General features: G+C 42.5%; 1 protein-coding gene across 2 annotated transcripts in view; it reads right to left on the reverse strand.

The window, feature by feature from the left end:
• FTCD (formimidoyltransferase cyclodeaminase) overlaps positions 1–13,447 on the reverse strand; it is a 47,410-nt gene that overhangs the window by 28,661 nt on the left and 5,302 nt on the right. For both annotated transcript variants that reach the window (XM_020814836.3, XM_078378725.1), the window contains exons 2-5: positions 10,954–11,137; positions 9,237–9,365; positions 7,077–7,165; positions 2,373–2,552 (exon numbers count right to left, since the gene is read on the reverse strand). In XM_020814836.3, coding sequence (XP_020670495.3) covers positions 2,373–2,552; positions 7,077–7,165; positions 9,237–9,365; positions 10,954–11,137 — 582 coding nt within the window. The remainder of the gene's footprint in view (positions 1–2,372; positions 2,553–7,076; positions 7,166–9,236; positions 9,366–10,953; positions 11,138–13,447) is intronic.

A 13,447-nucleotide genomic window follows, 5' to 3' on the forward strand; every position in this document is an offset into this window, starting at 1 on the left:
GGTGCCAATATTTTTGGTCATGACTATAAATGCATAAAGAAAAGCAGACACCATATCATCCAATTTGCGATGTCTATACATGAATGCCAGGAGTATGAGAAACAAACAAGAAGAACTGAAAATCTTAATTCAGAAGGGTAAATATGACTTGATAGGAATAACTGAAACTTGGTGGGATGACCCCCATGACTGTAATACAGCAATTGAAGGATATAATTTGTTCAAAAAGAGCAGAAAGAATAAAAAGGGAGGTGGAGTTGCTGTATATGTGAAAAATACACATTCATGAACAGAAATACAGCAGGAGGAGATTGGCTGTCCCATTGAGAACATCTGGATCAATCCAGTTGGGGCAAAAAACAAAAGGAGCATGGTAGCTGGAGTCTACTACCAGTCGCCCAATCACAAGGATGTCAAAAAGACACAATGTAGTAGTGATGGGAGATTTTAATTATCCTGATATATGTGGGAGGCAAATTCTGCCAAGTAGGGCCCTTACAAGAAATTCCTGGCTTATGGGGCTGATAATTTTCTCCTACAAAAAATGGACAAAGAAACTAGAGAGATAGCTATCCTTGACATGATTCTAACCAATAGAGATGACTTGGCGGAGGAAGTGGCAATAAGGAGAATTCTGGGTGGAATAACAAATATTTATTTATTTATTTATTTATTTATTTATTTATTTATTTATTTATTTATATCCCGCCTATCTAGTCAGCTCAGGACCACTCTAGGCGGCTAACAAGCAAAGAATAATAAAAGTAAACATATATAAAACAACATAAATAATAAAAACTTTGCAAAAGTAGAAAAGTGTACCCTGGAAGACAGAAACAACATTCAAAATGATCTGAATAGGATTGAGCACTAGGCTGGAAACAACAGGAATATGTGCAAAGAAAACAAACACACAGTTACAAGACGGAGGATACCTTGCTCAGCAATACTACAAGCGAGAAGGATCTTGGAGTCATAGATCACAAGCTGAATATGAGCCAATAGTGTGATGTGTCTACCAAAAAAAGAGGCAAATGCTATTTTATGCTGCATTAATAGAAATATAGTCTCCAAATCCCACGAGGTATGGGTTCCCCTCTATTTGGCACTGGTTAGGCCTCATTTTGAGTACTATGTCCAATTCAGAACACCATGTCACAAGAAAGATGACAACAAATTGGAACAGGTTCAGAGGAGGACAACAAAAATGATCAAGGGGCTGGAAACCAAGCTCTATGAGGAAAATCTGAAAGAACTGGGCATGTATAATCTTGAGACAACTGAGGGGAGATATGATGACACTTTTCAAATACAGTGGTGCCTCGCATAGCGACGTTAATCGGTGCAGCAAAAATCACTGCAAAGCGATTTCATCACTATGCGGTTTTAAAAAGCCCATAGGAATGCATTGAAAGCCCTTCAATGTGTTCCTATGGGCTTAAAACTGACCTGGTAAGTGAGGAATCTGTCCCTAAACACAGCGGGTGGCCATTTTTTAAAAAACCTGGCAGCCATTTTGGAACCGCTGATCAGCTGGTGGAAAATCATCACTTTGCGATAATCGGTAAGCGAAACAGGGTACCGATCATCGCAAAGCAATTTTTCCCCATTTAAAACATTGCAATGCAATCGCAAAAGCGATTGCAAAAAGTTCGTCGGTATGAGATTTCGTCGTTAAACGGGGCGCCCGTTAAGCGAGGCACCACTGTACTTGAAGGGCTGTCATTCAGGGAGGAGGGGCAAGATCTGTTCTTGATCGTCCCAGAGTGCAGGATACTTAAAAATGGGCTCAAGTTACAGGAAGCCAGATTTTGGTTGAGTATCGGGAAAAACTTCCTAACTATTAGAGCAGTATAGCAATGGAATCAATGACATCGAGAGGTGGTAAGTGCTCCAACACTGGAGGCATTCGAGAGAAATTTAGGCAGTCACCTAGCAGACACCATTTGATTTGTATTCCTGCACTATGCAAGGGGTTGAATTCAATAGCCTTATAGGCCCCTTCCAACTTCCTTATTCTATGATTCTATGAAGAATAAGAACAAAAAAAGGATGAAACAGAAATGCTGCAATATGTCTGAGACATTTCATGGTACAGTACAAAGGTGCACACACACAAAAAAAGAATATGATGCTGAGATACTTTCGGCCTGGCCATTTAAATATATGGACAACCACCACCAGTGATATCTTCAAAACAGACACTTGCATTCATATGATGGAGAGAAGAAAAGTAAGAGAATACACATATAAACATGCTTGACACATATACATGGTAATAGCCCCTGCTGAATTAGGAAGCAATAGTTGTGTATCTAATGGGAGAAAGACAAAGGAGATCCAGACACACACCCCCCGGCTCCCTGGCTTACCTGGTCCTTGCCACGGCCCTGCTCTCGAATATTAAGTGCTATCCGGTGTGCCAGCTCCTTTGTGCACAGCAGATTGATGTTATAGGCAATGAGGAATTTCCGTGCACCTGTCACTGTTGCTCCCCAGGTTGGAACAAAGTCTGCAGAGCCAAAATCAGGAGTCCATTCTACTTTTCTGAGCTGAAAGCACATTGAGAACAATCTAAGGAGTGGTGGTACCACAAAGGAAGGTAGAGTTGGGTAGCTAGCTTGCTATAACATTTAACATCTGGCTGATTCCAAAATCATTGAAAGGGATTTTCTTCCATGCGGTAATAATTGCATGTAAATTATGTCATTCCTTTTGTCAGTCTCCTGCTTCCTCATCATATTGAAGTATGACAAGGAACTTCAGCTCTTTTTTTGGGGGGGATACATTGGGTGGTGCTACTTCCCCCTCTCCCCTTCATGGATTGCTGCCTTGTCCAATGGCAGCGAACCCTTTCTCCCATAGTCCAATGGGGGGACGATTACTTAAAAACTGTTTCCCCAACTCAATAGAGCAATATCCCACTTCTGACACCAAATTGTTATGTGTGGTACTCTGCTATTAACACACACACACACACACACACACACAAAGACATACAGCAAATGAGTTTTATTTCATGTCTGTAGGCATGGAGAGAACACACCTAGGGGTGTGTGGTCTCTGCTAGTCATACATTTTATACCCAACACAACGCAACCCCTCTCTGTCCCTCTGGCCAATCCTGACCAACACGGAAAGCTCACATCTTACTTATCACACAACGCAAACCGCACCTATGCCCACATATGTTTTCCTACTTGCTACACTAATTCTACACTGACGCATGTTTCTTAACTTTCACTTTCCTCTTTCCTTTCTCAATTCTCGGTGAATTAAGAACTATTGCTTCACCTATCAATATCACTAACATTTTTGGCCTTTAGCATCTTCATCTTTGCACAAAATATTCCTTTAATATCTCCAATTTTCTTGAACAGATCTCTGGTTTTTTCTTTTCTATTATTTTCCTCTATTTTTTTGCAAACAGGCAAAAACAAATTCTCATCTCAGCACCTTCCCTAGGTCTTCCCAACATGCAAAAATATTTTCATCTGTTTGTATCCGACAAAGATGGTTTCTGTAGGACAGTCATGGCCCAGAAGAAAGAGGGAGCTTATTAACCAATATCATATTTCTCTAAAATGATGGATCCTGTAGTTCAAGGCTGGCCATCTTGCCTACAGGCTTGTGCAGCAGCGGTGGTTGCAGTAAAGGCAGCCTGGAAATTGGTTTGGCATGGGGCATTGATAGTACATTCTCCCCATCAGATAAGGACTATCCTTACAGCAGCAGTGCGAAAATGTATGAAAGATGGGAGACTTTTGCAAATGTAGGCCAGATGATCGGGTCCAGTTACCAAAGGCAGTAATAAGAGGTTTTAAAAGCCTTACATGAGGGAGGGCACTGGGGAACTGAAGTTCTGGTAGAAGCGTTTTTAAAGAAGTACTGCATGTTGGGATGGGGGTATGGACTCTAGCTAAAGACATTACACAAAGGTGCCTCATCTGCCAGAAGGTAGGTAAAATCAGGAAAACAGATGGCATCTAAAGGAGGGAGATCGTTGGCTACCTGACCTTTTCAGAGGATACAGGTGTATTTTATAGAACTGCCACCGGTGGGCAAGCTGAAATACTGTTTGGTAATAGTAGATCACCTGACAGGCTGGGTGGAGGCATTTCCAATGACAAAAGCAAATACGAGGAATGTGGCAAAATGCCTTCTGGAACAAGTTATCCTGAGGTTTGGTTTGCCAGAAGTAATAGATTCAGATAGAGGCCCTCACTTTACAGGAAAAATAATTCAAGAGCATAGAGTGCTGTCCTCTGAAGATGTCAGCCACAGACACTGGTGAAACGTTAGGAAGAACAACCTTCAGAACACGGCCAAAGAGCCTGAAAAACCCACAACAACCATTAGATCCCGGCTGTGAAAGCCTTCACAAATACAAATCCAAGGAATAGTTAAGCAGTTAGGGATAAAATGGGAACTTCATACCCCTTGGCACCCACCTTCTTCTGGGAGGGTGCAGAGAATGAATGCCACTCTGAAATATATACTCAAAAGACTGATGTTGGAAAATCGGAGTAAACTACTACCATTAGCTTTATTTGGGATTCAAACAAAACCAAGGACAGGGCTGGGGTTGTCCCCTTTTGAAATGATGCATCTATTTGGGACATAGCGCCAGACAAGCCTTGCAGGGTGATCCATGAGATGAAAGATGTGTTTTTGAAAGAATATATTCTGGCCTTCTTCTCTACTACTACATCAGACCACACCTTTGGAAGCCCCTGTACATAAAACACAGCCTGGAGATTGGGTGTTCATAAAGAGGTGGAGACATGAGCCACTACAGCCTAGTTGAGAAGGACCCCACTTGGTGTTGCTAAAAACCGAAACTTCCATACGAACAGCCAAAAGAGGGTGGACCCACCACACACAGACAAAGTTGATGCCAGCTCCAGCAGAGGAGAATTCTAGTCAGTGGACATTTTCCCAAGACCTGAGAGATCTTCTCAAGATAAAGCTGAAGAGGCACGGAAGTGTGGACTAAAATGGGTTACCTGCTTTTGTTTGTGTTGGGAGTGATACTGTTCTAACAGGTTATTGGACCAGGAAAACATGGGCAAGACAGGCACACCACATATTTAAAACAATGGGAAAGGATGTGACCTTGATATATGAGTCTCCAGTTTCTGTAGGACCCATGAGTTTGGTACCTGGACTGATAAATGATATCTCTTTAGTAGTAAGTTCATTACAGAGTATAAGTGAGGGAGAAAGAAAAGACATTATTTCAACAGGTACCCGAACATTTAAATGAAACTGAAGTTAGATGGCTGAGATATACCAAGAACTAAAGGGCTGTGCTTCTGTTGTACTCATCAAGGTAACTGGAATGGAAGAGGACCAGGATTTAACAAGTCTAAGGAACGATTTAACCAGTTGGGGAACTATGCACATTGTAGGGTCCACTTTTGGCTTTCTGGTGAAGTGGCAACTTTTTTTTAGTAATGGTAGTGGATCAAGTACATATGGGGTGGTGGGAATGAATGCAACTGATAGCACTGTAGCTGACATATATCCTGCCTTTCCCCTTCTGCAAGCAAATTACTCAGGAACAGGAAGCATTTGTGAACACATGCTACTTAAAGATCCAGATCTTTGGTTTTTCTTTTCTGGATGGGCTACCAATTATCACCCAGGGTTTCAAAGGGGTGCTTGTGTGGGAGTAGGATTTTTGACTTTCCCGGTACAGGTAATCAAGCCTGAAGAAGGAAGAAGATCAAGACGGAGTGCAAATGTGGGGAAGGACTGAATAAAAGACCCTTTGGGACCAACTTGTAGGGATGAAGTAATAATTGATGAACAATTATCAGGATCAAGGGGAAGTTGAGAAGGTGGTTGTGCTGTAACGGGAACATGGATAAGAACCCTAGGATTTTATCCGGGGATTATAGCACAGGAAAATAGGAGACGCATCCTGGATCTTACCTGTAGGTTAGAGAAAATGCCACCACACAAGTAGTTAAAGAACTACAAGAAGAGATTGAGAGTTTAAGTCAAGTACAAATGCAGGATTGCCTGGCGTTGGATTATTTGTTGGCCAAGGATGGAGGGTTTTGTAAAACAGTAGGTTCATGGGGTCACGAAGAGTCGGACACAACTTAACGACTAAACAACAACAAGGTTCTGGGTGCAAAGTTATGTATCAAGACATGAATAAATCCATTGAACACAATTTGGGGAACTTCCAAGATCTAACAGAGAATAATGTGACAGAAAATGACAATCCATGGAGTTATTTCACTTTGTGGTTGCCAGATGTTACATGGCTGAAACAAATATTTGCTTTGGGAATTCTGCTTATAATGCACATAGCTCTGTAACCCCATTATCTGGCTGCCTTACCTGTTTGTGTCTTTCAAGAATAAGACCGGCACAATAGATCTGTACAATTTTTCTGTCAAAAAATATTTTTTTAATTTGCTATTTGCAGTTCATAGAATATAACATGTAACAGAGTGTGTGTCTGAGACATTGGTTATGGTTTGTGTAATATAATGGTGGGAATCACAAACAGGACAGCAATTTAGGCCTCAGAATTTCACAAGAATAATTTGGAACAATTTTAGTTGTAAGGTCAGTTGTTTCACACATTTTCTGAAATTTAAGTTAACTGCATATTTTTAGCAGCTCTGGAAATGTTAGACTTATCTTGGAAGTATTCAAGTCTTTTGCAGAAGTAAGACACTTTTCATGTTACTAATATTTACATTGAAAAGAAACTGGTAAATTAAATCAGACAATTTTTTAAAATTCAAATGTAACATTTTAAAAATTATTTTGCAATGTAAAAACCACATGGACATGGAAAAAGCGTCATGAACAGGCATTAAAAGGGAATCCCATCTCCAGAGACTGGCACTGCTTTTAGTAAACAGTACAACAGTCAGGAAGTGTTTGATGTTGCCTCTGTGGTAACACCATTTTGCAAATGTAAGAATTATTGGAGAGTGGAAGTTAGCTCCCATAGAACATGAGCATCTTTTCTTAAAAGGTTTTCCTATGAAACCGATGGCACTAGTCTTTTGTTCTCGAAGTAGTATACTGTTTCAACACTGAAATCTTACTTTCTCAGGGAGGGCTTCATATTCTCCTGCCCGAATGGCTGGTAAAGATCTCCGGCTCTCATTCCGAGCAGCTTCACCATACAGATACACTGCAAGAGGGGAAAAACAACTTTGCAGAGAAGGGTCATGTGGTCTAGAGTTGCCAGCTTGTGATTTAGAGAATCCAGTATTGGGGGGAGTGGAAGAAGGAAAGGAATGGGCAAGACGTCTGCCACATCATCGACTTAGGACCAAAGGTCCCTTGAGAAAATACCCTACCACCTCTTTGTTACTGTTGTTACAACTGACCCACTCGCTCTGTCCCTATGGGCTCTAATTCAAATTGCCACTTAGAGGGGGAGAGCAAAGGTAAGTGAGGCTGCTGCTTGTTTTCTTTCTTCATCCTTTGCTCGTCAAAAATGATTGATTGGGCAGTGACTGTGAGGAGGAGGAGGAAGAAGAAGAGGGTCAGTGGGCTGTGGGGCCTTGGCAAAGGCCCAACAATGCTAACACTTGTGCACAATTTATGTCGAATGATGCAGTCAGCTTTCCCAAGTTTTATCTTGCCAATCATAATAGGGTCATTACAAGTTATTTGCAGTTGTGCAGTTCTGGGGTGGGAGATATGAAATAGAGACCCCTGAAACTAGTTGCAAAACGAATGAGACACTGAAACCATTCACAGACAGTTTTGGTACCTTTCTGTCTTCAGTCATCAGGATTCTCACCCAGACACATATTCCACCGGACTCAGCACAAAGTAGTATGAAGTAGAACTATTGGCATCATATAATAACTTTTAAGCTGGGCAGGTGGACCAGATGAAAACCCTCCTTTTTTAGTCCACCTGCACCAGTGTTTTTAACTGGATTCCCCTCACCAATGAATACCCAGCTTTGGTTTTGGAAGGGGAACCTCACCCCCACCCACAGTGGCCAATCAGAGCCACCAGGTCTCTGGCAGCCACCCTCTTCATTGCTTCTCTGGGCTGCCTGACCACCACCATGGCTGCCTGGGTGCTCTGAGCCCAGGTGAGCGCTCCTCCAGAGCAGGTAAGTCTGGGCCCCCGTTTATAAGTGGTCCCCTTAAGTAGTGGGCATTTGGGAGTCTATAGAAACATAAGTTTGCATTGTTTAAGTATATTTAATTACTATAATTGAAATATACTGGAATATAAACTCCTGCCTAGTTTGTTCATTTGTTTTCCCTTTCAATATGCAAATAAATAGCTTGGTTTTCATTTGTATATTTGTCATGCAACCTATGACTGAATTCTATTCAAATATTTCTGGATTATTTGTAATTTCCCACAGATATTTCTGTCTCAGTTCCTGAGTTCCTGAATGTTTCAAATGCCAGCAAAGGGGAAAGAAGTAGGGCTACAATTTTGGTGTGCTGGGAAAGGAGGAATTGTGTGCAGCTTGGTTCGACAAAGTGCAGTGTCCTCCAGATATCATTGCGCTGCAATTCCCACCAGCCCCCTAGGCAGCATAGCCAGTTGTGACGAATGCTGGGAGTCTAACATCAGTCTAACATCACCCGGGGGGGAGGCTTTGTTCACCCTGACTGCATAGCATCCTTGGAGCAAGTGCAAAACAGCAGTGCGATACAACCATTTGTTCTCATAGGAGAAATAAGTCAAGCTGGTACAGGGCACTTAGAAGTCATACTTGTTGAGGAATTTTTTAACAAATTATTTTTACTTAGCACAAGCAAGGAGCTGACTTGCACACCAATTTGCCTCAGCTCTATTGAATGCCTTTATGCTTTCTTGCCTTGTGAAGCATCTCACATTAAAGAATTTATAGCCTTGTGCAGATGATAAATTAGTGGCGGGTGTAGAATTGGACTCCCAGGTCCCCTCTGCAATTGGTCTCCATGCGCTGGAGCAGACATCTGCACATAGGGATCGATGGGCATACATAAATATGCATAGACAAGTCTGTACAGGTTGCATAGGCATATGGGCTTCCAGTGCAGTGCGACTTGGAGACAGAGCGTTTTCTGTTTGTATGTATCAGATGTCTCCAAAAATTATCACAGAAAATTATTGTGCAAAGCAGACAATGGGGGCATATTGATTTTAAAAGAGATTTTGAAAGAAATACTTTGTCAGCACTAGGTGTTCAGGCACTGTCTTTCAGCCACACCTTCCTCGTCTTTGGGGTGTGACCAACTCACCAGGCACATGCAGTTCATCTGCTAAACGTTTACCAAAGATCTTAGCACAGTGGACACATTCTTCCATTGAGACATTCCTGACTGGGATGAATGGACAGACATCCAAGGCTCCCATCCGAGGATGTTCACCTATCGAAAGCAAACAGGGTTTTGGAAATGGGCAATGAAGTCAGAAAGAGGGTGAGAAAGAAAATGAGCAGCTATGGAAGAGAGAAGTACCAAGAGAGGAATGGTCAAACAACAAATCAAAGACCCTGTCTCAAAACACAAATTAGAAACAAGCCCTATATTCTGGTATCTCATATTTTAGTAATGTTATGAAAGACAAGCTGCATAGTTGTAGAGTGCCATCAAAAGGAGTACTTTATACCCAGAAAGCCCTGGGATGATCACCTTAACTTGGAATCAACTGGTTGGCAATAATATTTGGAGAGGAGGTGCAACTGGCACAAGAACAATTAAATACTTCCCTTCACACAAAATCACACACACACACTCATTGCTTTCTAGTTGAAAAAAATGTCTGAGCAGGGTTCTTTAGAGATTATTGACACATAATATAGAGTTTTGCCCCAAATGACCATTTAATAATTTAAAATCAAGGACAAGTGAAAGTGCAGGGTACATTCATGTTAACTGCACTATTAAAAAGAAGTAAATAGGACAGGAGCACAAGGTGTTAATCCAGATGGAGTGGAGCCCGCACCCCAACTGGTTGGTGTGTGCATTTTGAAATGTTCTGGGTGGCTGTCACTTTCCAAACTCTGGAAAGAATGGAACACATGTCCTTCAGTCTGCAAAGGAGAGGGCTACCACCAGGTTTTTGCTTTGAGATGTTCTAGTTCTCTGAAAGAGCTATAATTCTCACAGTAAGAGCTAGGAAGAATTGCAAAATGGTTCTATGGGACTGGCCTAATTCTCCTGCTGGCAAGAGTGGGCTCTCCGCCACCCTGAGAGTCAGGGTGAGATTTTTGAGGTGGGGCTCATCAGCCTTGGAAAGCAGCCCATCTAGGAGAAGGAAAACTCCGATTTCAAACCTCCACTGCCTTGTGGCTATATCCACTGATGGAAAAGGCTTCAGGAGTTAACCTCGAGGCAAAATCTGGAGCCGGAGTCCGGGAGGCAGTCCGTGTCGTTCTGGCAACGTCGCTGGAACCAGCTGTATTGGCTCTTGCCTTTCCATTGGACTATTTCAGTGACGTGGAGAAGGGGGATTTGCTGCTTGCGTAACAGCCTATCCTCCATATTATTCTACCCAGGCTTTGTGCTCTGGACAGGACACTCATACAGAGCACGTTATCATGATCTTTTGAGACTGAAGGGTGCCTAAGAAGTTCATTTGTTGACTGGGGTGTTGGCAGCACAGATGTGGATGACACCTTGGAGGCCATATGTGTAGCCATGATGGGTGGGGATTTAAGGAGGAGAGCATGTGCGCACATGCACACAACTCTCCTTGGACTCTTACAGCTTCCCTCTATGTGGGAAGAGCATGAACTCAGCAAAGTCCATATGGGAATATGGAGAGAGAGAGAGTGGGAGAGTGAGAGATCCATTGCTTTAGGATCCTGAACTGTTAGCCAGCAGGCCCAAATCCCAGGCCTTTACTCTTGCCTTTCACAAATAATTTCTCTCAGACCAAAAAGACTACACAGAAAGCATAATGCTTTCTTTTGTTTGCCTCTCCTAGTATCTCTGTCCATCTCTTTCCAGTTACCTTGATGTTTTCCCATGTCAATGAGGTGAAAAGCTGTTCTTGCTGCATTCAGTGCGCCCTCAATGATGTCTTCAGGACTCCCCACAAAAGTGTAAACTGTCCGATTCGTGGAAGGACCCGCATCCACATCCAGCAGCACGCAGCCACTTGTCTGAGAGATGGCCTTGCCAATCTTGTCTATCACCTGTGCCCAAGCAAAGACTGTTAGAAAGTTTGCAACAATATCCTCTCCCCCCCCCCCCCCGTCCCTTAACAGAGGCAAATAATTTTCTTAACATTGGAATGCTGGGCCCTACAATCTGCTAGAAGAGACACTTCTAATAGGATTATTTTGTATAGAACACCTCAAGAACACCCTTTCCCCTTTATGCAGAGGCGATTTGTAATCCAAGCCTGGGGCACCTCATCCCTTATGGCTTCAAACTGATCAAGAAAAGTGTGAGCGCGGTCCAGTTGTTTCAACATTTAAGTCAATATTGAAGCCCACACACTAAACCGCATGAGCCTGTGCAAAATTGGTTCTTGGGCACAGTGCTGCTTGGCTGGTGCTTGTGGCATCACAAGAAACACATTCCTCTCTTAAGGTTTTTATAGTTCTCCTAAAACTGATTTACAGTGGTACTCCGCTTGATGACGATCCCGCTTGATGATGAAATCGCTTGACGATGAGTTTTTTGCGATTGCTATAGTGATTGCAAAACGATGGTACCTATGGTTTTTTTCACTTTACATCGATTAGGTGCCTGCTTTGTGAACTGTTTGTTCGCAAAACTATGTTTTTTTCCGGCTCTGCAAAATGGCTTCCCTTTGCAAAATGGCTTCCCTCCATTCGCAAAATGGCTGCTTTCCGGACAGAAGCTTCAGAAGACAGCGATTTTAAACAGCTGATCAAAGGTTCTCTATGGGCAATCTTCGCTGTACTATGAGATATTTCCCCATTGGAACACAGTAACCGGTTTTCAATGCATTCCAATGGTTTTTCGCTTTACGACGATTTCGCTTACCAGCAATTTTCCTGGAACTGATTATTGTCCTCAAGCGGGGCACCACTGTGTATGTATATTAGATAAGGCCTTTTATCATCATTCCTTTTGTTCAGCTTCAATAAACTGAGACTGTAATTATGGTGTAGTTTTCTTCTGGTGAGTAGGAATGGCTGAATGGGCAAACGAGTCTGGATCTGAAAACATTCTGTATATATATAAAATCAGATAGATAGATAGACAGACAGACAGACAGACAGACAGACAGACAGACAGACAGACAGACAGACAGACAGACAGACAGATAGATAGATAGATAGATAGATAGATAGATAGATAGATAGATAGATAGATAGATAGATAGATAGATAGATAGATAGATAGATAGATAGATAGATAGATAGATAGATAGATAGATAGATAATTAAGGCCTTATCTAATTTGGTTACAAAGGAATAGACTTGGTGCAGGATGAGGAGTAGATCCAAGCGTTGGATGGTCTGCTCAGGCTGTTGCTGGGAAGTCATGTGTTGGAATATGCTTATGAATATGATCCAGGGCACAAGGCCACCAGTGGAGCCAGTTTAGTATGTTGTGGGGGACTATGGCAGCCCTCTCAAACGGGGAAGGCTTCTGTCTGTCCCCCATTCAGACCTCTCCCATGCAGGGGGGATCACGTGCTTGAGAGAGTGCCTGACTGCCTGTCTCCCATTCTCTGTGTAAAACCCTCCCTCTCCACCATCAGAAATGCTGTAACAGAAAAGAACATTGTCTTTACATAATGTATTCCAAGCATCAAGCACTGAACCCTGCCAACAGTAATAACACAATACATTTTAACATACAAGAAATGCAAGTAGTACCAAACTGTAATCAGCATGCAAATACTATTTGAAGAGAAGGGTAGGTGGATCGAGACCAAAAGAAGACGACTGCGGGATAGCAGCCTAAGCAGCCCCATATATGCTTGTCTGAGGGCTCAATCACACATGAGAAAAGAACGGATTACTTACCTGTAAATGTGATCCTTCAAGTGGTCCTCCATAAAGTCAGACATACTGTTTTTGCTGCGCACGTGCACAAAACTTTGGAACATTCTAGATCTTAAAAAGATAAGCCGTTAGTCTCCTCCCCTCTCAGTGCACATGTATTGGCATGCAAATACCCAACCCTCTCATTTCCACATGGCCGCCAATGTTCAAGGACCAAAAAGAGGAGAGACAACATGACAGCCAGTAGGGAGGAGGGTGGGTGGTGTGACTTCACAGAGGACCACTCAAAGAAACACGTTTACAGGTAAGTAACCCGTTCTTCTTCTTTGTGGCCTCTGTGAATCACACATATGGGTGAGTAGCAAGCTCACATACTGGTAGGCGGGATAACACACCAAAGAAGCTGAGAGTACTGTTCTCCCAAAAGCCAAAGATGCTTTATCACGACCATCCATTCTGTAGTGATGCACAAAGGTGAAAGGCTGGGACCAAGGTGGCAGTTCTTAACATCTCCTGGAG

The sequence above is a fragment of the Pogona vitticeps genome, chromosome 1, assembly GCF_051106095.1.
Source record: "Pogona vitticeps strain Pit_001003342236 chromosome 1, PviZW2.1, whole genome shotgun sequence".
Classification (NCBI taxonomy): domain Eukaryota; kingdom Metazoa; phylum Chordata; class Lepidosauria; order Squamata; family Agamidae; genus Pogona; species Pogona vitticeps.